The 27,057-nt window shown below is 34.8% G+C and overlaps 1 protein-coding gene across 8 annotated transcripts in view; it reads left to right on the top strand.

Annotated features, from left to right (window-relative positions):
- ADGRB3 (adhesion G protein-coupled receptor B3) overlaps positions 1 to 27,057 on the top strand; it is a 468,217-nt gene that overhangs the window by 279,855 nt on the left and 161,305 nt on the right. For all 8 annotated transcript variants that reach the window (XM_042803555.1, XM_042803551.1, XM_042803553.1 and 5 more), the window contains one exon: positions 2,771 to 2,814. In XM_042803555.1, the coding sequence (XP_042659489.1) occupies positions 2,771 to 2,814 (44 nt within the window). The remainder of the gene's footprint in view (positions 1 to 2,770; positions 2,815 to 27,057) is intronic.

The raw sequence follows: 27,057 nt of genomic DNA, 5'->3' as shown, positions 1-27,057 counted from the left end.
TATTTGGATTTGCAGATAAATTAAAATACAGTAGACAGTTGACCACAGTGATAATGTGGGTTGCAATGCATTAGAGAGCATGATATTTGGTCTTATGAACTGAGAACTTGATCACATTTTTCCAGTAGTCTGATTAAAGAGACACCAAAGTAATCTTTTAAAAACTGCACAACTCAAACAAAATCATATTTGCTCCAGAGAGAATATGAACTCTCACCTTCTGACAGCATAGAAGTTTACTCCAAGGACGCTAAAATAACAAGCCAGCAGTAGCGTAGGACATCAAGCTTTCAATGAGATTGAAAACCCTGGCTACAAAACACATTTGGCACTGGTCTGCATAGCTGTCAAAGTTACCAATCACATTTTGAAAGTTCAGTTTTATATGCCAGGCAGAGTTACATATGCATACACACTAACATACATGTGTCTGTTTTCGAGATAACTTGTATTGTACTGTAGTCCTGTACTGTAGTGTATAAATCAATATCGCAGGAGTCGCAAACATTGATGAACGCAGTAGCTGCTTCCTTAGCTGCAGTTAAGTAATCACATGGTAAGTGCTGTGACCAAAGATTGCCGCCCTCACAGAGCGTTGGCTGTTGGAGGTAGCTCAGCGACAGCAGTGTGAGGATACATTGCCAGGAGGCCAGACCCAGAAATACAGTGAAAAAGGGAGCAACAGGTTAAGGGCAAAGAAGAAAATAGGAAGACAAGCTCCTTGTTGTTCTTGCAGTGCTTGAAGGGTGTTTGATCGGGATATCAAAAGAGGAAGTTCTGAAAGGCTGCTGTGTCCTTGCAAGCTGCCACACCTGGTAGAGCAAACCCTCACACAAGACCTTCTTAAGGAACAGGAATAATATTTATCCTGCTTTCCATGTTTCTGCTTAATCTCTCATTACTGACTGCAATGGCCAAACATAAACTTTTTTTGGTTGTTTTTTTGTTTTAATTTGAATGTATTTCAAAGAGATTGAAGCATGTGATCTGACAGCAGCAATTTTATCATGTTTCAGCTTTCTGCAGAGGCGTTTTTTTCCCCCTATTTTGTAGTTTTCTTTATAATAGACATTTTTTTCTGGAAGTATTTCTGTGTTCTTTCTGTTTGCACTGTGGGAATAGCAAGCATAAACTGTATGATATCTGCTACTAGGAAAGACATCTCAGATCTCAGATATTACTACAATTCGGCTATAGGAGTACTTTTTTAATGTGCATATAGCTGTATCAGATTGCAAGTAGAATTACTTCACCCTGTTTTACGATACAAATTAATACTCCGTAACAATTACGTTTAAAAGAAATGTTAATTCTGCACTGTCACTCCATTGTTCTTAATTTTTATCCTTCTATATCCTCTTCCATCAATATATCTGAAAGCTTTTGGCTAATGATGCAGGACCTGGTCTCTGAATCTCAGTTTGCCTGTTACCCAGTGCTTTGTCCTGTGCCCTCTTCCCCTTCCTCTTTTTTATATTATAAATAATTCAGGGAATGGAACATCCTTTATTTATGTTTGTACAGTGCTATGTTAATATAAAGTGCCATAAATATATGTTGGTTTTAAATATTTATACTCCACTCATAAAATTCAAAACAGTCAGCAAAATACTGAAGTAGAGGATCAGAAACTTCCCTAAATGCCTCTCTCACAAGCATCTTCAGAAGGATATTTTTTATCTTTGACAAAGAGGTGAATGGAATAATTAAAATATTCAGTAGATTTTTACTTCACAGGTTGACGTGTTTTTCCTTTAAATAAAACACTTTAAATAATGAAATGTTTACATGAAACTACCTTTATATCTACTGCACCAACACTGTTCATGAGAAAACTACACCGATGTTGACATAAGCAAATAGTGTATTTTACCCGTTTCTTCAAATCACCTGTGATTATGTTAAAAATATTTTTTATTTTGTATTGTATATCTAATATGTTTATGTAGTTCTGACTTCTGGGAATATGCAATGTTTATGATGAACAGGAATACAGTTTTGCTGTTTTTAGCTAGTTAAGTACTTCTAAGTCAATATGAGTTTTGATAAAGGAAGATTTAGAAGATTTTTAATTTTGCCTCAACTCTTCTTAGGCAGCAAAATAAACATGAGTAATAATAAAGACATTTAAATTTCCCAAAACATTACCCACAGTTTAATGATGTGTAATAAACCTAGATTTCCATCCTGTTCTAAATCAAATTAGAAATCTTCCATTAAATTTGAAGAGGTTGGAGCTGGGATTGTACAGCTCAACACAAAAAAAAATATTTTGGGCAAAGATCTCTGCTGATTTAGAACCTTATTGGCAAAAGGACTTGGCTATTGCATGTGGGGTCATCTGAAATCTCAGCCTCCAGACATTTTGGCCAACATATACTTGAAATTTTTAAAGGCATTACTGCTTTTGACATCGAAGTTCCCAAGGGGCTTAAAGTTCTGCTTCTAAACACACCCAGAAATGTTCAGTCAAGTCAAGACTCTTAACAGATGAACTCTTATCTCATATTTCAATTCTACTAGGATATACTAAATAGACAACTTTATGCTTATCTAAGAGAAAGAATACAGCAAATACTCTGCTTTGAGGTTCAAGTGCTTTTTAAATATGCTGTAAGTATTAACCTTAAGCTTCTGAAATTTCAGTGGCATCAGTTTGTCAGAGTATAAGCATGATCTTGTAGGAGGAGATCCAAATAAATTTTTAAGTCAAGCATGGTATATTTTTTTGTATACCTGTAATTAATAGGTTTGTCTGTTTTCTTCTTAGGGCACATTGAATCCCTACTGTGTGCTGTGGGATGATTCAAGAACGTAAGTGACAGATGTTTGCTTCTATTGCTATGGCACAAATATTACAAAGCACCTAACAATATTTAAGTAGTTGGTCAGTAAACGGGTTGGTACAAGGGCAGGGAAAATGAACCTTTCAGAGTGAAAGTATTAGATTCTTCAGTCACTTGTCTTCCTTTCTGCAGCTATGTAAATTGAAATTATACAATATCTCACCAGGAGGAGATTACTCACATAGTAATTTTCATCTTCTTTTTCAAGATTAAAATGAGGGTGTCTAAGAACTGTAGTTCCTTGATGGTAGTTGCTGGGCAACAAGTGAGTGAGTAAACGATCAGACAGACAACTAAGGAAGGCTCCAATTTCTGTTACTGCAGGCAGGAATGGTTTTCAAGTGTGATACCCACAGCAATCTTCATTTTAGTTGGTGGAAATTTTCATTTTAGTTTCTTAAACTAATAGCTGTATACTAAAAAGTGAAAGCTTGCTAGCAGTCTTCTGCTACTTTTCTCAGTGTGTGGACCTTCTGTACCAAAACAGAAAATGTTTCGGTAAAGAAGTAAAGCAGTAAAATCAGTGTGGTTTAAAAAGAATTCCAAGTTTATGTAGCTGTAATTTGCTGCACTGATCTTTCACAGTAAATCTCTGATTAAAGTCAGGGTGATCTTTGCCTAAATACAGATTAAGTGTTTCAAGAAGCATCCCTATATAGTTGCCATATTAATTATTTTAAAGAGGGTGTTGTACTTCTAGTCCAGGTATGTTATGTATGTCTTATACTACAGACTCATCTACAGTGTTAGAAATTGTATGCCTCTGTGTGCTTTTATCCTTCAGCCTGGGTTTACATCAGCACTCTGATGGCTCAGAACATTATAGTATAGAAATGAGGAACTTTGGACATGATACTAGAAATCATTCCAAACACAAGTTGTACCACGGTTTATGCCTCTTCAAAAGAATCATAATGCAGTTATTTGCCAGCAACATCATAATGTTCCATTTCTGTAAAATGTGTGGAATAAAGTACATGAAAGACTTGATATTCTATATTATTATGACAAAATAATATGTGCATTGTAAAATATATATGTAATATGTATTAAATACATATGTAATATGTATTTAATATATATGTAAGATGTATATAAATAGTATATATGTAAAATATGTATTATGTGCATAAGAAATGCAAAACATTTAGAACGTGTTTCCTCTTCACAATATTTTGTGCTTGCCACTTGTTTTGCATGCATTACTCTTAGTATTGTTTATAGAAAACTTTAGTGCTACATATAAGTATTGGTTTCAGTATGCTTCAAAAGTGAACTTTTGAAACATCCAAAATTTACATAAAGCTTACATAAATCAGTCTGATATTTTGAGGGAGAAACACATAATTTTCTGTTCTGAAGGAAATCTTTTCTAGTCATATTATTAATAGTAGATATTGAGGATGTTAAAATATTTTAAGATTGTGTGTTTTCTTTTGGATTTATCAGTTTTGAAAAGTGATTTGAGCCATCAAATATTCACAGTAAGATATGATGTATCAATAAGGTCTGCAGGGACTCCACTGTCATTTGTTAGACACCTGTATGTTTGTTATTTTACGAGAATGTTGCGTTTTCTCTTACCTGAGTGTGTAATAGCAAGAACAAAATTCTATTTTTTTCCTCCATCCCTTAGGAAAATATCTTTAATGTTAGTTGTGGGAGCACTAGTTAATTCATAATTTTATTTTTTGTAATGCTGTTTCTTTATGGTTTGCAGAATTTTATTCGTATTTACTCAGGAATAGTTCAGAATTTATATTATGACACCACAAGTTTTAAATTATCATGAAAGGTCTATAATGCTGAGCTGGTTCCTATCATTTACAAATCACAATAAATAAATATGTAGAGGACTATACAATTGGTTAGGTGCCCATGATGATGTTGGGTTCTTGGTGGCTTGTTTTTCTTTTATTTTTTCCAATTTTTTTCTAAGTCTCAGGAATTAGCCACTCTCAGCAGCAAGCACCTGGATTTGATGGATTAATAACCTCATCCATATTGCGAATCCTACAGAGCTGTGCTGTACTCATGTCCTTCCAAACTGGGTAATTTTTGCATAACCAGGATTTGGCAAGCATTTTGGAATAAACCCAACAAAAAGTAGTCTGCTTTTATCTGAAGGTGTGTAACTAATCAGTAGTCTATGCTGAGATGAGTGTTTTAAATTAAGTGCTGTTCAGATGAAAACTGTTTGCTTTTATCATCGGCATACGGCCAGCAGAAACCTCTAATGGGCTTTGCCACCTTTCCCACATCTTTATCTGCATGCATTGCAAGTTCACATTTGGTAAATGATACTTCCTCCACTGATCTTGTCAGTTTAATACTTCTTCAACAGCAGGAGAATCTTTGCCTACCTGGGTTTTGGGCATGCTTCTCAGGAGATTGATCAGTGATTACAGTTCCCTGTCATCCATCCTTGAAGAAAGTTCTGGATCTATGAGCTGTTTAATCACACCAGATTGTCAAACTTATCCTACTGCCATTGCTAGTTGTGACAACTTGGTCATCCTAACTTTGGCAAAAACATTTTTAATCCATTCTTTATATGAGATTTGGTGATTCTTCCCAGTGATGATATTTTGTAAGGTTTTCCATTTATCAAGCTGGCAGGCTTGTGCCCTCTTCATAGGCAACTAGTCAAATGTCTGTACAATATCGATACAGTGCAACTAAAGAATAAAATATGTCATGTATTATAAAAGGCAAACTCAAATACAATAATTCAGCATTTTATTTCAGTTGATTCTCCCCAAATATATAGCACATCTGTATGTGTTGATTGAAACCAGGCTAGTTATGAATTCTGGTGTTTCCTTTGGTATTTCCAGTTTCCTTACATGAAGCTGGTAGCATCAGTGGTATGTAAGTGGTGGGTTTTTTTCTCCTTCAGAAAGCTGAATGATGTCTTCGTCCATTCATTTCAGAAAATGTATTCTAAACATTGCCTTCAGTAAAGTCTTAGGATACTGACTGCTTCTCGCTTCAGTGCATGGGAAAATGTGCAGAATATTTGTAATTGACATTCTGAGGAGAAACAATTTAGTTCCTTAAACCAAACAAAAACTCTATACAGAGTTGTATCTTTCCTGCTTTGCAATGTCTGGCACAAACAAACTATACCTGCTGTCAGGAACTGTTTGTAATACATTAAATCCAGAGTCTCTGTCCACAAAGTAAAAAAAAAAAGTTTGTCAGGTACTAGGCCTGACTTTCCCCCAACACAGAAGTGATTTTAAAGATTTTAAGATGAAACAAAACTTCTGAAAGTTTTTCTCCTGTCCCTCCTACCTTTCTGGAAAGGAAAAGAAGGAAGAGGGAGACAGCAGAGATAGTCTCAACTAGCAAGTAATCCAATGGTTAGAACATGTACTTGGGGACCTCAAGACCTGACACTTTAATTTTTCCTTTACAGAAGTTACTTGAGGAGTTTGAAACACACTTTTCAGCTTCACAGGAGCAGCCCATGCCCACTGAGCTGTTAGCTCTTCTGGAGTGTTACTCACATGTCCTGCTGGAACTCTGCCATATTATTTAGGAAAATATTAATGGGTTGGGGAGCTGATTCCCAGCACCTCTATATTTAATTTTACCACTCTCTCCATGTGTTTGTCACCATGTCACACCTAACTCTTAGCCATATCACTGTCAGTGTTCTTTTCCTAGCACTGCTTTGCTTTATGATAAGTCTGGGAAAGGCTGCGTAAGCCCAGGGGATCAAAGAATCCTTATATGCATGCATACATTCCCATTTTAAAAATACCATTTACTGTGGCAGTTTTGTAGGCTGTCTGAACAATTCTCTTGAACTTTGTTGCCTTCTCTGATGCTTATACCTGTGACAGGTACCATAACAGACAGTCTGCATGTAGCTCTGGGATGCATGAAAGTTTGGCCTGACAAAGTGAGTCACGTGTCTTAGTGGACTCAGCCCCTGGACTCTGGAGCCAGTGTGTAGAATTCAAAGCACAGTAAGAGGCTCTAAGCTAGGTGCCACAGTACTGAGCATTGCAAGTACCACCCTCACATGCAACCCTCAGCTAATGTTGTCATGATGAGGGTGTGGAAGATGGGGTAGACAGGTTTGGTCACTGGAAGGAGGTGACATCTCACATGGGAGTTTCAGTAGTCACAGGCTGATTAGCAAAACAGTGCAGCTGGTGTTCATTCTTTTAGAAATATGTTGAACGTAATGAGGGCACATGTGTTCTCCACAGGACAGTGCCAGTTGTTTTTAGTGTGCTCCACAGCTGTGTGCGGTGCAACATGACATCTCACAGCACTGGTTAAGGAAAGATCTTTAGTATTGTGGGGCTCTTTCCTGTCAGTTGCTGTAGAAGGATGTTATAACAGTATGACAGCGTTTTATTTGTCCTTATGTGTGCTCACAGCAGTTTGCACCTGCTGAATATACAGTTGGCAGAAGTGCAACGCAATTAGCTCAAATTTTTAATATTACAAGGATTTTGACCTGGTTGAGTTTTAGTTTAGGGCAAATGGTAGGTCCGATCTTTTTTTTTGTTTTCCACTGTGATACAAATTTACAATGACAGTGGTTTAGATTTTCTACCCTGAAGCTATGTGAAACTATGAATACCTATATATGAGAAATAAGAAATTGTATACATTTATATAGCTTCAGGATTTCACTCCAGATATATTATGATATCCTCCATTAAAAGGAGGATTAAAAAAAGTTTACAATTTTGTGTTTTGATTATTCCCTAGAGCTTTTAATTATTTTACACCCATTGTCCCTGGATACAATTGTGGAGAAATAATCCATCTAGGAATTTATTTCTATACAAATAAAGAAGAGTCTAGTTATTTGTGATTTTCTCACATATTTGCCAATATAGGATAGAATGCAACTCAGATTTAGGATATAAGCTTGAATGCATATCAGCATAACAAATTTTACATTTTGTTGCCTTGTGATAAAATTAACAGGGACTGCTGATCTGCTTTGTCCCTCTCCTCTTCACTTTGTTTTTTAAACCTACCATGATGGACCATTACTGTTGTTCTTCCTAGTCTTGTTCGTCCTAGCCTTGCAAGCCTTTAAAAATGTGTTCAAGAAGACTTGTTATAACTTATGACAAAATGTCTCAAGCTAATCATCAAATAATTAGGATATCCTGTATCAGAATTTCCTTCTGGAAATATGAATAGTAACCTCTCCTTACTTTATATTAATTTACAATCATATTATTTTTGTCACCAGGAAGATATGGAGGAAATATTTTTCTATAAGTGGAATAAAAATTAAATGAGAGTAATTCATTTAAGTATAGTTTGGCAATATATGCCAGCCAAAGCTTTGCTTCTTCCGTTGACTTCAGTCAGACTTATTGGTCTAGCTTTTCAGTCAGACTTCTTTCCTATTTTTCAAGGCAGAAAATTGACTGATTTGAATCAGATCAGATCAAGTGGCAAACTACTGCTCAAGACATGCAGGAGCTAAATTTAAAAATTTTTAAATTTACAAACTGCTAAGATTATACTGTACTGCAGGAGTACATAGTTTTGAAATATGTAGGTATTGTACAATATAAAATGGAGTGTCTTTATGTTGAAAAAGAGCCAGACCAAAATTTTCTTTGCTTAAGTCATACACAAAATGAATCAGTATATTTGGGAGGAATTTATAATTTAGTTCTTTTTTATAACACTGCTCTTCACGAACACCTACACGACCATGAACAGAGCTTACGTGGCCTGCTAAGATTTATAGCAAAAAAAGGAAATAAAATTAATTCTTGCTAATAAGTTCACTCTCTTTAATTTTTACTGAGTGATTAATCAACTCTATTTGTTGAGAATTCAATTGCTATTTATTGCCTTTATATAAATGTAGATCTTCAGAAACTAAAATAGTGTTTTATTGTAATATCAGGTAATTATATTTCCTAAATGTGAATAAAAAGAACTAGTGGCTTTATCTTCATAATCAAATTTAAATATTTGAATTGAACTTTTGACAGATTTTTTAGTGCATAGTGAGGACAGAAGATAATTAAGCAGTTTGAATAAACTTTAGAAGAGAAAAATTTGGTCATAATTTGTTTTGTATCTATGTTTCCAGAAAAATTCATGGATGTTACCAAATCAAAGAAAATGTGATCATTGTTTTCCCTAGTAATATCTTACCAAGAAATGCAGCAGATGGGATCTGTGAATCCATCATGTTGCTGGACTTGAACTGACTCTTAAAAGGGAAAACAGCATTCGCCAAGGCCAATACAGCTTCCAAAAGTATAATAGAGCACTATTACAACAGCAAAAGTTTATCAACCTTTCTCATTTATATTATGTAACTCTAAAAATGTTTTACACCTGTAGATTTAAAAGTAATTTACACAGAGGTTGGTATTGTCCCTGCTGGTTTACACATAGGTGAAAGTAGGCCATAATGAAATCAAGGCTGTTTGTCCAAGGTCACTTGTCAAACCCCAGTAGAGTTAGGGTTCCAAATTCCTGAGTCCTAATTGAGAATGCTTTCTAGCTGTTCTCAAAGCAGATACCATGATGCAGATCTCTATAGTTTAAATAGTTTTATAATGGTATTTCTGTTTTTTTTTTTTTTTTTTTTTTTTTTTTTTCTCATTAATTTGGATGAGCTCATGACTGCTGCCCATTGTGGAGAATTTAGACCTGTTTATCCAACAGAAGTAGTGCAGCAGCACTAAAGGTCCTTGTATTGTGCCATCCTTAAACAAAAATGAAATCTACTTGTGTCACCCAAGAAGATGAAAAATCTGGGGAATGTTGCTTATCCATGTGAGAAGGAGCTGTGGGAAGTACCCTTCTCCCATTCTTTCCTATTCCTTTGACAAGGGTACAGATAAAGTGCATAAATTGCTTATGAGTAACTCATGTTGCATAGTTTTTATTTGTTACTTTTAAACTTATTTGCAGTCAGTACAAAAAAAAAGACAGAACTACAACTGTTACAAATACAGCTACTTTTAGTAATATGATGAGAAGAGTATAATACAAGACATTTTTGAGCATTTGCAGAGTATAGGATTACTTGTCTTTACTTCCAAATGCATGGATCTAAATCTGAAGTCTCCTAAATTAATAACTATTCTCTCTGATAAATCAAACATCATGCAATTCATCAGTCTGGTCTGTATATCTACAAGAATAGTGTTTGTACAGCAAAATGACCTTAAAAGAAATGTTTGGAATAGTGTTTTGAAATTCATCTGTCATCCCCCAGTTGTTCTTGAATTGTCAACATTGAAATCGTATGTCTGCCTGATAAAACTGTAAAACACCATCAAAACCACTCAAACACATGTCCAGTTTAAATCTGTCATATTTTATCAAGTGCTGTAACAAATATACACCTTTAGTGCTGTATCAGCATTCCATTGACCTCCTAGGTATCTCTACACGTAATTAATCTTTTGCTGAATCTCTGTGCCATAGTTGAGCAACATGAGCAGATTCAGTTAAATCTCTTCCAGAACCAGTCACTAGAGGGAAGCAAAGACCTTCACGTGCCTGTCCATGACGTCAATCAATGTTTTTATGTCCTCACTGACAAAATCTGGTCAATATTCAAACTAAAATTTTGAAAAAGACTTATTTAGTTGAAAACCACCCTTAAAAAAAAAAAAAAAAAAAAGACAAAAATATATTTCTGTATGGTTGACTACCAGAGGCCATTGCCATTAAAAAATGTTACTTTTAAATTATGAGTTACTTTCATGAATGATGATATAAGAATTTCAATCTAGACAAGAAGCTCAGTGCAGAGTGGATAAAGAAGATGAATGTAAGACTTTCATTCTTTGAAGCATCCCGATATTGAGAAAAATGCATTGAAAAGTTTGTAGCATAGTAACAATGAACTTGCATCATTTAAGTGTGACAAAACCTCAGATAAAATATACCAGTTTCTTGCTACCTTTTTGTTGATCCTCCCTTAGTTATCCATGTTTCCATTCCATAGTGTTTTGTCTGTGGTACCAGAATCTCATCCTGCATAAATAGTTCTTCAGTGTATACCAGGTAAACAGATCAAGAGAACATCAAATCATTAAATGAGGACTAGTTCCTCATGTACTCCATTTCAGCAGAGAGAAAGCATAAAGTGTATATGAACTTATATTTATCTTCCAATTTATGAGGGGTTATATCTGGGTAGTTTTACTGTACGATATGTTTTTACTGTATTTAGTTCATCCCTGTTCTGCTTACTGAGAATACAACTCAATTTACCATTCTCTCCTATGAGCTAGGCTTGTTGAATTCATTTAAAACAGAAACTTTATATTTTCTGACATTTGATTAAAGGACTATACCCAGTTTGAATTGAACATGCCATAAAATTGAAATGCCCAGAAACAAGGATAAAATATTAAAAATAACATTTTGGGGTTTATCAGTTAAAATTCTGAATGTTTTTAAGATTATAAAGACAATATTTATACTACTTATCACTTAATTTGAATAGAAGATGTTTTGTTAAGATTAAGCTGTTCAGGATGGTCAGACCTTAAATGAGGATAATACAAATGTATATCAGGATTTACAGAAGTTTAAATGGAAAGCAGTAAACTAGATGAACAGCTCCAAGCAAAGCAATTTCACGAAAAAAAACCTGTTGTGTTGAATAGATGCTAGATTATGGCTGAATAGATTTTTAGCTGAAAGCATGGTGTATTTGTGATGATTTTTTAATGTTATCATCATCTTCTCTGATAATGTTGAGTAAGAGAGATTTCTTGCATAGCTAGTTAACTAAATGTAATATAAATATGCATTCAAGTGCATGTGCTGGGGATAACATCCTGCAATCCATGGTATTATTCTAAGCAATGGAGAATATAATTCTAAATTTCACAGGCTATGGTTGCACTTCCCAATGCTACATGTTATCCTAATGATGCAATTTCTAGTGGTTGTCTCTCTGTTCCATGTCCCCATAACTCTATGGAAGCCGAGCAAATGTTTGTCTTTTAAATTACAGAAATATCTCTGCATATATCAAAAGCATGAATAGAAATGACATCGCGTTACTATCAGTTCATCACTTAACATAAATATGTTCCTGATGTCAAGTTTACCAATAGATTCATTGAAGACCCAGACTTAAACAGCATGCTGTCTTGGGATCATAGAATCAGAATAACTCCATAGGTATTGGCACAAATCCAGGAGTTATTCCATCAACTTGAATAGCAATAATTAAGGGTTTGCCTATACAGACATATAGAACAATACAGAACCAGAAAAACAGGATCACTCCTTATAAAGAATTTGATATACTTGTGTGCTTAGCCTGTAAAGAGTACATTATTTTGACCAGACTTAAAACTAAATTCTTTAGGTTTGTACTACTTCACGATTGCAGTTTTGACTGCAGTATAGATCTATTCAATGCCTTTTTAAAATATTGATGAGTACTTTCTTTGATATCTGCTCAGTTTTAAATGTTTATTCAAAAAAAAGAAGCTGTGGGTTTCATATATCGAAATAGCTTAAAATGTAAATATGTCACATATAAGATAATAGCACAAAACAAAAAGATTTATTTAAAACAGAAAATAATTATTTCATTTGAACAACTTCTGATTGCATTTAACCAACACAGTGCCATGCAGCTAATACAGGAATTGTAAAGTGAGAAAGTCGTCAGTATTCGGGAGATAGTCTGATGTCTTTTAAAGCAGATTATACTTTACAAGTTGTAGCATGCACAGGAAAAAATCCATAGTATCTTTTTCTGTGCACATCACTGATCTTCAGCCCATTCTTTCTCTCCCTTTTTCTTGTAAGTGGACAGTCAAACATCTGATATTTTAGGTATGTAAATTGTGTGTGTACTCACACACATACTTCATCATTTCATGTTCACACACAGATTAAAATCTTTGAGGAATAAAGCATGTAAAACATATTTACCACCACCCCACTAAGAAGTAGAACTGAAAATATGAAACATCATTTTCATTACTGTACTACACAGAAAGGCATGCCCTGCATAGTGCAATTTATATTTATCTGATGTCAGATATTACATGCTCTTAATGTTATTGATATTAGATAACATATACCAATCTTAAATCAGATAACATACACCTTAATGTTAATTACATGGTATTTTCTTCATTGTAAATGCAAGAGGAAAACTGCTAAATTTACCCAAACCATAAGCTTCTCTCTCTCTCTCTCTTTCTCTCTCTCCTGTTACTTTCCCTGTACAACTGACTGCTGAGAGTATGTTTTGGTTTTGTTTTTCATCTGAAGCAGACTATTCTGTTCTCATATTTTTGTAATAGATTTACACAAGAAAATGCTATTTAGACACAACCTTCTATTCCTCTGAAGTTTTTCCAGTAAATAGAAAAATTTTCATCAGAGTCAAGGAAATACACAGATGTCCAAATATCGTAGTGAGTCAGTGTTTCAGCCAAAATTAGAGAACAAGGTGTTCTTAGGTCTGCAACCCTGTGACCTAGCCACTAGATTTACCCATATTTCTTTAGTCTAGAAAATGTCTAACACTTGTAAAAGGACCCATGTGGTCCTGGCTTCACTCTCACCTTTCTGCAAAAATAGAAATATCTCTTATGTGTCATTTTAGGGAACCATGAAAGACTAGTGTGTAGGTGCATGACTATCTAAGAGTGATGATACACATTGAAATCCCAGACAAAAAGGATCTTAATCTCAGGAGAACAGAGAAGCTGCTTGTTCAGACAGTTGTGGGGAACAACCAGGGAGGACTGGGAGTGAGGTGAGAAGGTATTTTCTAACACATTATGCTGTGTATGGAGTTTCTATATATACAGGGCATGCTATTTTAGAGATACTCTTCTCTTACAACCTTTCTGTGCTGCTGCCAGCTCAAACTGTTACCCAAATGTAATTTTATAACCTATACAGCTATTTTTACTTTTGGTTTGTCTAGACCTTTATATTTTCAGTTTATTTTGATTAATGCAATTGTTTCTGAGAAAACATATATCACAAAAAACAAGAAACACCCAGGTTAGCGTTTTGGGAATGTGAATAAGTTTTTGGTATTATTTGTATTTAGTTTTGAAGTGTAGATCTTCAGTAGCCAATTTCAGAGCTGTAGTTTTTAATACTTTCCCTTCTAGAATTTTGTTTATTTAGTTTTGTTTAAGAGGAGGTGTTTTACAAATGCAAACTGTGAGAATATTGTCTTATTAACAAGAGGAAAGATTTAAGCGCTATTTTTTGCCAGATTTACTGCATTGCATAGGCCATTGAATGCAGCAGGTTGATTATTTTCCTTGAACTTGGTGCGAAAATGTCCTGGACAACCAAATGAAATGTAGGAACTAGGAGTCACTCACAACAGCTGAACAAGACACCTACCCTTTTCTGTTGACCAGACTAAGCCAGAAATCTGCATAGAGCTATGAAATTGGAAACAATTGGTATGTAAATGTGTTTGAATAGGCCCTAGAATTAAGGGTTAATATTAGAGGCTCAATTTAGATACCATAATAGAGCTGTGTAGACCAATCTTATGATATATCTACAAGAGATAGAAGAAACCTATGCCCTTCAAAGCAGGTAAGGGCAAAGACACCGTAAGACATCTCCAGTACTACTGTATGTAGGAAATTAAATCAATTCTTAACAGCAGAATTACCTGCAAAATTAAGAAAAATAAAGATTCCAATGTGTATGTCTGCCAGTGCCACAATGATCAGATATCTACTACAGGTAAACTGTCCTCTAGGCTCTAGATTTTACTGACAAGATCTCCATTGATTATAATGGAATCTTAGGCACCTTGCACACCTATAGGTACCTAAATTAGAAGTTTCAATACCAAACTGAATCCTGCCCTATATATCAATTTCTACCTCAGGATATGGATTGCCAAATTATGTCCTTGGGGTAAACGCATACTTAATAAAGAGATGAGGACAACCTTTTGCAAAATAACCTAAGATTAAAGTCTTTGTGGAGTACTAGGGCTTCTAAGCCCTTTTCACTCTGAAGGCATTCCAGCTCACAGCTTTCCCTTTCCAGGAGATAGCCCTGTCCATCAGACTATAAGCAATGATCTCACAGAGCTTCATTTCTTGCAAGCAAAAGTATTAAGCATAATTAAAAATATTGAAAATGTGCTATTGACGTTGAACTCACAGAACTGGGTATAGAAAAATAAAATTCAGAAGAAAATTAAGATGTAAAGACTGTAGTTTTTGGAGATGGACATTTTCCAGCTTTGTGAATTTATCCCTAAGTTCATAGTGACAACCAGTGACTGTATGCAGAAAATATCTTCCAGTGGCAAAATACAAGTATCAGTAACTTGTCAGAGGACAGGCAATGAATTCTATAAAGTTAATATTGGAAATATTAAATGAATTTGATAGACATCTTTAAATAAAATTAGAAATGTGCCCTCACTGGGACTAAGACATGCTCTGAGACAGAATATTTAGTTCCTACAAAAAAAAAATGTGTAGTGTGAACCAGGGGTTAACAAAATAATATTTTACCTTATCTCCACTCTTGGGTAAGATAATAAAAAAATGACAATTTGTGATCCTACAAGGTTGATTATGTTCCAAAAAGCACTTGTGAGGCATTTCCTGCCCTCTTTACAAGCTTACTTATGAAGTAAAAGAACTTTAATATGTTATCAGCTTTCCATTGTGCTCTCATAGTTGCAAAGCAGAGACTATAATGAAGGTGGTACACAGCCAATTTGTTCTCGTGACAACAGCTGCAATGAGAACAGAAAATGGTCTGATATTTAACCTTTGTAGCATCTTTAAAACCATAATCTTGCATAACTTTCTGAATGCCATAGTTGGTACTGAACAGATTTTTCAGTATGTGCTTAAAAGCAGTTTAGATAGTATATTCTATATTATGAATGTGCAAACAGGCCCAGAATTTCATATATGTTACAATTGTTTGGGGTTTTGTTTTCTGGATTTTTTTACTGCAGCACAGCATTGTGTGTGGTTTTAAACAGTTCTGGTTTTCAGGTTTCAATTCTTGTCATAAAATGCACGTACCATTTACCAGTTTACACAGGCAAAGAATAAATCAGGCTAACTCTTCTAGCTATATGGTCCCTCTAACATATTTTCTTAATAATGAGGAGGTCTGAAATTTGTGAAGCAGAAAATCTAGTCTCATTCTGCGTAGTGACACAAATAAAGAACACAAACCTCTTGTGATTTATTAATGCTTATTGTATCTTGGTATTTTTCATTGCCTCTTAAATCAGTTCCTAAAGGCTAAAACCCCAGAAATAACCTTTTCACTATCTTTCTTAATTGAAGTGGGTGATGTACTCAAAGCTAGAACTGAATGTCTTATATCACACTCCCTTTTCTCTTACCCACTGATCTGGCACTTTTATTTCCCCATGTATTGGAATTAATTTAACAAGACAGATAGCACTCACACAAACATAGTAGAACCCATTTAGGTGAAAACATCCTAGTTGCAGTGATTACCTGTGTCAGCAGACAGGACTACATAGCAAGAAAACTAATTAACAATAAAACATTATCAGAAGCATTATAACAAGACCATGAATTGCGTCTTATAGATATTTAAAAATTGGTTTTCTGTACCATGCACTGAATAATTCCATATGCTATCAAGTTTGGGTTTGGCTTGCTCTCAGCTCTCCCTTAAACCTCATTTTTTAGCCTCTTCTTCAGTATGCTGTACAGGACATAAATTCTGATCATCGTTAAATCACATTTTTTTATTACACTTTATGCAGTCTTTCCAGAAGGATGTGTAAAAATAATGAAATTTTAGTCTGAGGGATATTTTGCCCTTTGCAATAATATAATCAGTAAAACGTGTAGAAACTCCCAAGCAGTTCCCTGAGTGGTAAAAAGGCAATGAATAATATAAGGATTGTATTTATTTCCAGAAAGAAATGTTCTGGTTACCAAATAATGAAATATTTACTTATTTTGCTCTTGTGCACACAATCAGTTAACTTAGAAATATCCATCTAAAGTTAACTTTACTTCAGCCTATGTGCTTTTTTTCTCAACCTTACAGGATATTTATATATAAAATAATTTTTAAATACCATACTTAATGTACCTTGTGTTTTCAGCTTGCTCTCCAACTGGGTGAAAATGCTAGAATTTTTACAAAATATGATGTCAATGACACTTGTAATTTTTTTCATCACCTGTGAGAAGTATAGTTTAGTCCCTATTGCTGATTTTTAGTGGAAAAAATGTAAAACAAAACCATAATATAACAAAATGCTATATAACATATTCAATTTGGTTATATAAGTAGGTTCATTATCTTCAATCTATGTGAGTTCAGTTTTATATCTGCACATTAAATGAGCTTGTCTGTCAAATTATTGGCACTGTTTGTCTCCCTAAATTTAAACTCTTGCTTTGCTGAACTGAAAGTCTCTTTGTTATTTATCTGCTGAAAGAAAACTTCAGTAGGTGGTTAAAAAAGTCACAATATAACTGCAGCTAAAGTTTAAAAGAAAAAATAGGTATATTTAATAGCAAGAGAACTCCTGTCTTAAAATGCACATCTCAAATAAGGACAGAGAACAATGATGCCATGCAAAACCTTGGGAATCTACACAGACACAAGCAGTCCCATTTATGGTTATAAAGCAGTAGTTAAATTTTTGATATTGTTATAACTGAGATCTGGTTTTGCAGGGAAAAAAAGTGGCCATCAAAGTCTTAATTTTCTGTTTTACTTGGACACTTCCTTCCTTTGTAAAGCTACAGAAGAGCCATTTAGAAGCCCTTGAACAAAACCTAAATTCATCAACTGATACAGTGGAAAATTTAATATACTGAAACCTTGTGCTCAAATAAGGGCAATAGAAGTATAGCACCTTTCTGAAAAGAGTCTGCATCAGAATGGCATGGTAGTGTCATATTTTCTTTCAGTGACTTCCATTTAACCTTGGATGGCTTTATGACTTAAAACAAACAACAGACAAACAGCCTGTTCTCATTGTAAAACCTGTCAGTGACCTGAAAGTCAAGCGGTGTCCTTTCTGCCTACCAGTAATTCTTCTCATTGTCGTGAACTGCCAGTACTGGTAAAGATGCATCAGAGCTGTGCACCATGAGGTGATTCCTCATGTACTGAAGTTGCACATTTTGTCTAATTCACTCTTGCTAGTTATGAGGTCTGTGATGCTAAAAGTACTGCTGCTACTAAGATGATACTGTTACCCTAGCCCTTGTCAGTGTAATTTTAAAAAGAAAAATAATTACCACGTTACAAATGAGAAATCTGATTCACAGATGTGCTTGTTTGACATCCACAGTGGTCAAAAAGTAAGGAGAGGGCAGAGATGGATGTTGAACACACAACTTCTGAGTCCATGTGAACTCCCAGGGATTTTTTCATGCCAAATATATAAGTCCCTGAAACGGGATTCCTACACCTTCCCATGGAAGAGGCATCATCATTTGATTAGGATGGTCTCCCTGTTTGTCATTTTCTGGCTCTGTGAATTGTATCTCTATATGCAGACTGTGGCACAATTCAACAGATTGTAAGGACAGTGGTCTTCAATCTAGAGTTGCCAGTCCCAGAGATAAGATGCTTCTGAACTCCATCTAGCTGATGAGGACCTAAAATCCAGGTCTCCATCGTTGTGGTAAAAGGTATTTGGGACAGCACTGGTTTTATCTTTCTGGTAGTTTAATTTAAAAGGGAATCAGCCAGTCATCTGTATGACACAGTTATCTGTGTATGGGAAGTGATTTCACGTGCCAATCCCTGTAGATGCCAGTGAAGTGGACTATTAGACATTTAGTTTACCAGTTTTCTATTGATTGTTTTATCTGTGCTTTGCTCAAAGCTGCTGTGAATACTGTCCTCAAGCACCTAACTCTCCCTATTGACTGTTCAAAGAAACTTAAGCACCTAACTCTCAGGCTTGTGAGTTTTATTCCCAATGCTGTGATTACCATGTTAAACACATGGCTTTTTTATACCTATACCAGAAACAGTTTCTCTGGTCTTTGGTCTAGAACCAGACCAAATCTGAAACAAATCAGCCCTTCTCCTGCTTGTCATTTGGTGCCTTTTAAAAATCAGATGGGACTCAAAAATATTTGGAAGTTTTAGTTCACCAATAAATAATTCTCAGATGTGATTTTCTTGTTTCATAATTTCTCGTGAGACCCACATCTCACCAAAGTATTAGATTAAGTTTGCTTAAACACACATCCCGTGAATACTCTGACTGACATCTACAGGGGGACAATATTCAAGAACATCTATAAGTTTGCACAGTTTAAGTCTTCTTCGATTTATGATTAGAAATTTGAGATGTTTTGTTAAAATTTAAGTTAGAAGAACTTCCAAAATATTTAAAAATCTCCATCATATATCCTCAAACCTTTCAGATCCTCCCATATGTGTAGAGAGAGATGCAAATTTTCTGAGTGTATTTGCTGGTATATATTGTGTTGTTTTCCCATTCTGTGTGGTTTTGAAAGTAAGGAGGAAAACCCTCCGTTTGGAGGGGAAAATACTGATATCAAGATGATAATGATGATGTTGTTTAGCTTGGAAGATGATTTTCTCCTCATTTGTAAGTCTGTCTTGAATGCATAAAACCAGCAACAAGTGTATGTGACTAATGGCAACATTTCAGTGTTGTACTTGTGATGAACTGCAAAATAACACCTACCAAGAAGCATCCCACATTTCGCTATTTCTAGTTTCCTTGATTTTCCTATCCAGTGCTCTGTAACGTTGATCACTATTTCAAGTATCACTGCAGATGTCAGCTATCTCCAAAGACATCTAGATGGAAAGGGAAAAATAACATTCACAAACTATTTCTACACCTAGTCACTGCAGTGTACTGCAGTGTAGAGTTGATATAGCTACACAACCTTCGCCTACCTGGTTTGGATACTGATAGCAACCTAGCTGTGGTAGAAACAACTCAGCACAGGTGGGATAGTATTCTCTGATTCTGTAAAGTGGAATAAATTATTTCAGGAAGTGAGACAAATCACTGCTATATCATGGCAAAGGAACAATCTTTCTTAGACTAAAATAAAAATACTTTTGGAATGGAATAGTAATTTCTTAACTATACCTGCTTATGACATATATATGGTTAAGACTGATATATGATTAAGATTATTTAAGTACACATTCATATAAATCCATTTCATTTAATGCTAAAGACTGAAATAATAGCGACTTTCTCCTTGCTGAGTACTGTCTGCATATACGTGTACTCACTTTACCTTTGTATTAGACATTTGGTACCTAACTGCTTGCTTTCTTGTTTGTTGTGGGGGAACAGCTCCCAGTCAGAAAGCCAGTGGTCCTGGTCAGTCTTTAAATGCAGAAATGGGACAGACTAAAGGAAGAATTTGACTGAAGATGTTGCATGTGGACAATGAAATTGCCTGCTTTCTTTTAGTCCTTCATCCAGAGTAGTAGTAGTGGAAGCACTGTATAAAAGGTTGGTAAGAATTAAGACCCGGAAGTTAGAAAGGTACTATGCCATAAGACTTCCCTGTCTTCCACTTAAAATCAGTAGGAGTGTTGAGCAAATATCTTCCAGGCTATCAAAAGTAATTTCAGAGAGAAATTATGGGGTAAAAAAGTTACTTTAACATTACAGTTTATTTCCATGTTCATATTGTGGGCATTCAAAAAAATCTATAAGAGTAACCCTTAGGTGGAATTGGACAGATTAGATTTTATATAGAGAGACTTCCAGGCAAGAAAACATAGAAAACTTCTTGACTCAGCAGTTCTTTAAAAAGTCATCTCTTTCAGTCCACTGCTAGTACAAAATATACATTTGTGTTTTCTGGTCAGCAATATTACTATAAGCAGTATTTTTTCCTGATATTTCAGTTCATGTTGCATTTCTTAAATCTTCCTATATAGTTTCAAGAAAATTATGTTATCTCTCTGCTATAAAATGCACATCTCATCTCTCTAGATGTATATTTTTGCCTCTCATACTCCAACAATTTGTGTAATCGAATTTCAAAGTTTGACTGAAAGTCAAAGCTTACAAAAAAAACTATAGCTAGACATATATAATAAGAAACATTATTATAGGCCACTTTTATGCCCTATATTGTATATGAATAGAATAAGTCTTATTCATTCATTAGGAATATAAAACATTTGTGTTACTATATTTTTCTAATAGATAATGGAAATACTGATATTTTTCTGTTTGCTCTCACATTCTAGAAAGGGTCATGTAAAAATCTGAGCAAAGACTGTGATTCAAGTAACTACATGTAATTTTCTTTCTCTGACAAAAGCTCATATTTGTCATTTTCTTAGATTTTCTGTAGCAGTTTTTTAGGTTATATCTTCCTTATATTTTTCCACAGAAGATGAATACGACTTTATCTTTGTCTTTTTATGGTAATGCTTTGAGAATTTAAATATTTGAACTATAGTTTCTGATATAGTTTAGGCATGTGTTGATGTCAGCCAGACAGTGCTAAACATCAGTGTTCTGGTGCTCAGAACAAATATCTATACTACCTATCATTAAAAAAAGAAGTTAAAGAGTTATTTGACTTCTTAAATATTCCTGAAGCAACTGTAAATGCTGTCCATTTTATTATCTGAGCAAGGCATATTATTCATCTGTCAGGTTTTCATGCTGATGAACGATATATTTAATGAGAATGTCAGTGCCTCTAAAATATGTGAATATCTAAAACAAATACGCTGTTCCTTATTGCATGGCCACATCATGCCTTTTTGTTATGGTGAGTACAAGACACCTTGGTGAAAAGATTAGGCTAAGAGTTATAGTTCTGAGTGATTCCAGTAGCTGAAGGTATTCTCCTAGATAGGACTTTTGGAATTGTCAATCATACCAGAATGATTCTTTTTTTTTTTTTTTTTTTTTCATTATTATGCCATATGCAAACTTAGTATAAAAATTTAAAATAACCTGGCAAAACACTTCATCAGTCAACCTGCTGGTGGGTTTTGGGTTTGTTATTGAGAGAGTGTGTTGCAGGAAGAGAACCAGCTGTGGAAGTGTCACTGTGACTTACAAGGTCATAAGTACACATAGAACAGTAGGACAGAAAGTATATGATTCCAACTAAGCAGCATAGAATTAAACAAATGTATATACTTCCATAAATGATGGATTAAGGTACCCAGTGTATATTTCTGATTCAGGGAAGATTCACCATTTATAAATGCAGGAGAGAGATATTAAATCAGACACCTATGTAGCTATAGTACCATTTCTCTCCTAATATTCTATCTTCCCACCCAGCCATGCTCCCCAAATGCGAAACTCTCAGATACATAGAGATGAGATGTAGGCATATCTATTATGCAACAGGAGATAAAACTGGGTAGAAGAATGGATGGAAGCCACTTTCCTTTAATATGAGCTACTCCAAAAAAATTTCTGCTTTCCATGCTTGAAAGTGAAAGACCATTATCTGGACTTTTGCTACCAAACTGAGAATAGTTGACAGAAAAACTCACTTAAATTAGAGTACTGTTAAGTTTTCCTCTTCCCTGCCCTCATCATTTTTTAAATTTATTTTTAATTTTGAGTCTGTTTACAAGAGAACTAAAAAAAATTGGCTAAAGTAATATTCCTGTGAACATCAGTAAGGTGGGATTTGAGTGGGTTTCATCTACATTGTAGAAAACCTGTACATTACGTGTGCATGCTGGCAAGCACAGATAATGTGTCTGTGTAGGCTATGCCTTCTCCATCACTACCTAAGTGCATTTAAAATAATTTCCAAACACATAAACATCTTTTCTCTACTTAGCAGGCAAGTGAAGGCAGAATCAAGATTTTTCTGCTTGCATCATATGCTGTAGCACTTACAATTGAGCAGCAAACCTCCATGCTGCCTCCTTCCCCCCAAACCTCTCCCATGTGTACAAATTCCCATGCAGAACATGATTGAAAATGCATGACCCAAAATATGTCTCTTCTGGCTCTTGTAAAAGCATTCGGTTCTGTGGCTGTCTCCTCCTTTGACGGATGTGCTGGTACTTATGACACTGCCTCTGGCACTGTTTAAGGATTAGTCTGCCACAGAATTTCTCAGGCAGTGTTACAGCTCCATGTACCGCTTTCTTTTAATTTATCCTTAAAACTTTACAGGTGCATACAACATCTTGTAATTAAATGTACATCTATTCCAAATGGAAGCCAAAGACATTTTTCATTGGGACAAATATGCAGTTTTCACTTTTTGTTTTCCTCATCAACTTTTATACAAATATGCATGTTACGGACAACTAACTTCAGGTGTCAGAACAAGGTCCTAACATTAAAATGTAACATACGTATTTTTGTTGCAAGGGTGCCACTGAAATAAATTTTGAATCATTTTGAATCCAGATGTTCTGAGTCTCTTTAATAGTGGACTTTCCCTATTATAAATTATTTTTAAATTGTCCAATATTTTTTCATAAATTTAACTTCAAATGTAAGAAATTTGAAACAAATTTTAAACACTGAAATTAAAACTGAATTTATTTATTTCATAAAACATGTGCAGTGGATATAACAACTTTTCACCTGTCCCATGGAGACTTCAGGATAGACTATCTGGATTTTAAGGTCATATGCAACAGAATATGGTTCACTTTCAGAAAACTGTTCCTCAGAAATTTAGAAACATTCTTTGAACCACCTAACATTTGTTTTACTAAAGTAAATTGCCAACAAATTTCCTACATACGTGGTTCATTAATGAAGATTTCTTTAACCTCTGAAGAAATGAAACCCAGAAAAGTATTAATGTATACTTTCCAAAATAATGCAGGAGAAAGTTGTACTGGAAATTCAAAGTACCAGTGAGAGGTAAAAGACTCTTAATTGCAACAAAAAGTTATCAGTGTTTCTTCCAGGATTGGACAGGGCCTCCTGGGCTACTGCATACAGCAACCAGCTTTGGCAGGCAATCACATCATAAGATCCTGTTACTAAAGCTCTATCACAAAACCGGTTAGACTGTGACTTGTCCGTGTGCCAGTGTTGTCCAGGATAAACTGCTCTTTTCTCTCATTATTTTCCTGGTGGGTGTAACTGCTGTTCTCATATATCTCTCAGTCTTTGTTTTACTAGATTTAACAATTTAACATCTTTTAGATTTCTCTTTCAGAATGGATAGTCAGGCCATAGAAAATCTAGTAATCCTTTTTTTGTACCACTTTCAATCTGAATTCATTGGTCTTGAGCATGAGTGACAAAAGTAGGGCACATAGATGTAATATTGCATATTAATGATGAGGAAGAGGACAAAGAAGCAAGTGGTAATCTATTTGAGTCAAAATTGATTTGGGAAAAGCTGGTAAAGTAGCCTCTAATGAAATAGAATTAGATATCCTTCTTAAATACAAATGTCAGATTTGACCTTCGATAAGGCTATTTTAAAGTTACTAGGGAGATAAATATGACTTAAAACTCTGCTGCACAAATGGTAGGACCTCATTATTTCAACATACCAGAGCTGATTAAATTTTTTATTTTCATGAACTAAATGCTGTATATTGTCGTTTCAAAAGTTGGTTTTGGTAAGCAATAAACACACTGATTGCAAGAGCTACTTGCATGAAATAACCTTGGATTTAGTGATCATAAATTGACTCGATAAAATCAAACTAAATAGAGAGAATAGTTCAATTATTTTCTTAAAGTTCCTCTTATTTAAATTGAAGATATGAAATATTGTTACCTGATTCAAAAGATAATTCACCCGAGCAAGTAGTCAGATTTGAGTGAAAGGTTTTTTCTGGGAAAAAACTTGAATCAGAAGCTTCTGGTACAGCTGTTCTGCTTCTGCTGAGGGTACAAACACTAAAACATGAAGAGTCATGTCATAAAAGTATTGAATTACCTCTTGTCTCTCCACTTGCTGCAGAAAATAGCTCTACAAAAGACTAATATCTAATAAAAGAGATATGAAATAACACAAATATAAGCAACTTGTGTTTTCATGAAGAAATTACTTTTTTCGTATTTATTGACTTTCCTTCAATAATGATACTTGGCTTAATGAGTTTTAATACACATACAGGAAGATTCTCATATTCTATAATTAAGTATAGCTTGAAATCTGTCAAGCAACACCAGACCATATCAGATGAGAATGTAACCTATAACTTTTGTGCTGAATATGTCTGAGGTATAATCACATATGTGTGAACTTCAGCACTGTATATTTTGAGTATTCACTTCAAAGCATATTTAGCATCTCATAAAATGATTGTATATCATTAAGATAACATTCAGGAGAGTATTATAGTGGTCGTGGTATAAGTGGATATTAATACTGGGAAACCAGGAGTCATAAAATAAATCTAGTGCTTTTCACAGGGTTAAAAAATTAGTCAAAGAAATGCTTTATCATTGTAACATTTTCCTTTCCAGTAGCTTAATCACAGAATCCAGAGTTCTCTGTAGATAGAAGAGAAACCCTCAACCAAGTCAATCTGAAGGTGTATTTTAGCACACCTTTTCAGATACTTATCTCTACCTCCTGTTAGAAACTGACCTTTCAATTTGACCAAACTGACCGCAGGAAATGGGACTCGTGATCACACTGTGGTTTTATCTCTGTCCAAATATATATGTACCTGGATGTGTCCCCATCCTAAACTAGTTGGCTCAGTTCCTATGAACCATGTAAGTGCAGGACTGGGTAATAACAGTGGTGCCACTACAGGAACGGCTGCAGCTCAGCTCCAGTCTTTCAGACATAAGAGGATCTACCCAGGAACAGACTCATAAATCTATTTAACAGAGGAAAAGCTTCAGCTGGATCTGAGAATCAGCCACCGACACACAGATCTGTAAAATTCATACTTTTGTAGTTCCACACTTTTTGTATATTTTTCCCTGTGACCCAAAAAGCAGTGACATCTCCTCTGCCCCCTCATAGTCCTTATGTACATTTTGGGTATTCCAGTTGCTGTTGTGCGCTTGTACCTCTAGGTGGAACTGAAGGGATTGAGAAGACTTTTTGGTAGGACCTGTATAAACACACATGCATTGTTTCACAATCAGAATAATCTTTGCCTTGAAGAGTTTCTGTCTAAACAGCCAAGATATATTGAGAAACAAACCAGTAAGTCAAATGGCTTGCTCTGAGTAGAAAAGCAGGGATTTATACAGAATTCAAGGTGTATTCATTAAGCAATCATTGACTCATTTCTTCAGTACCTGCTACCAGCAGCTCCTCCTGAAAATAATGACACTGTTTTGTATCTCTTTCCAGCACTTACTTTTCTTGAACCAAAGTCTTGTTAAACCCTCAGTATATATGCAAAATTTTTTAATAGTTAAATTAAATAGATTTTGTTTTCTGAGTAGTTTCCATGATTTAGAGGTGGTAACTGCACTTTTAAATAAATTGCAGGAGAATGGACAATAATTTTATAGTATGTGGACTGATCATGACATTTTAACTTTGTCACTTTTTCCTGTTCAGTGAGGATTTAAAATTCATTTAGAAACACTGGTGTTACAAATACTTTTTAACATATGCAAAGTAATAAGCAATACTCTAAGTATTTGAGAGTTGCTAAGATAATTCTTATTATTGTTCCTCATTTACATCAGTCTGTTTAAAAATAAACTCAACTATATCCAGATTTAGTCTATTCTTTTTTTATTTGTGGTTGCACTCAGAAAAATCAAAGATACTGCTCCTTTTGCTATGGTCTGCAGGAAGAATCTAGTGAATTATTTAGTATTGCTGTATAGTTGTCTATGAGAGAGATTTTTATGATCTTTTTCTATTGTATAGTTTGTGTGAGAAAGGGACAGAAAACAAGATGGCTTAACTTTGTCTTCTTTATAGGATACATTTATCTTCTGACATGTCAACATTTTTCACTGAAGTGAAATTCACTTGCTGGCCATTTCTCCTGTCTTCTTTTTAGTATTTGCTTCCCACAAAATCCAAGAAAACACATATTTGGTGCAGAATTTTTTGTAACATCCACAACACAACAAGAAGAATTGTACAGATTCATTTATAGTGTCTTTCTCAAGTGTACTAAAGGCACTCGGGCTTATTCAGCTGCTTACGCACTGTGGTGCTTTACCAGTGGTGCTTCTTTAATTTCTGATTGAGTGGGTCATAGAAAAAAAAAATCAACCGTTCTATCATGTGTCTGAGATTTTTCTCATAATATGTCAGGAGTGGGAGGTGGAGAATATGAGTGG

This window comes from Tyto alba, unplaced genomic scaffold (genome assembly GCF_018691265.1).
Source record: "Tyto alba isolate M040663 unplaced genomic scaffold, T.alba_DEE_v4.0 Super-Scaffold_40, whole genome shotgun sequence".
Classification (NCBI taxonomy): Eukaryota; Metazoa; Chordata; class Aves; order Strigiformes; family Tytonidae; genus Tyto; species Tyto alba.
This window is presented reverse-complemented; position numbering and strand designations above follow the sequence as displayed.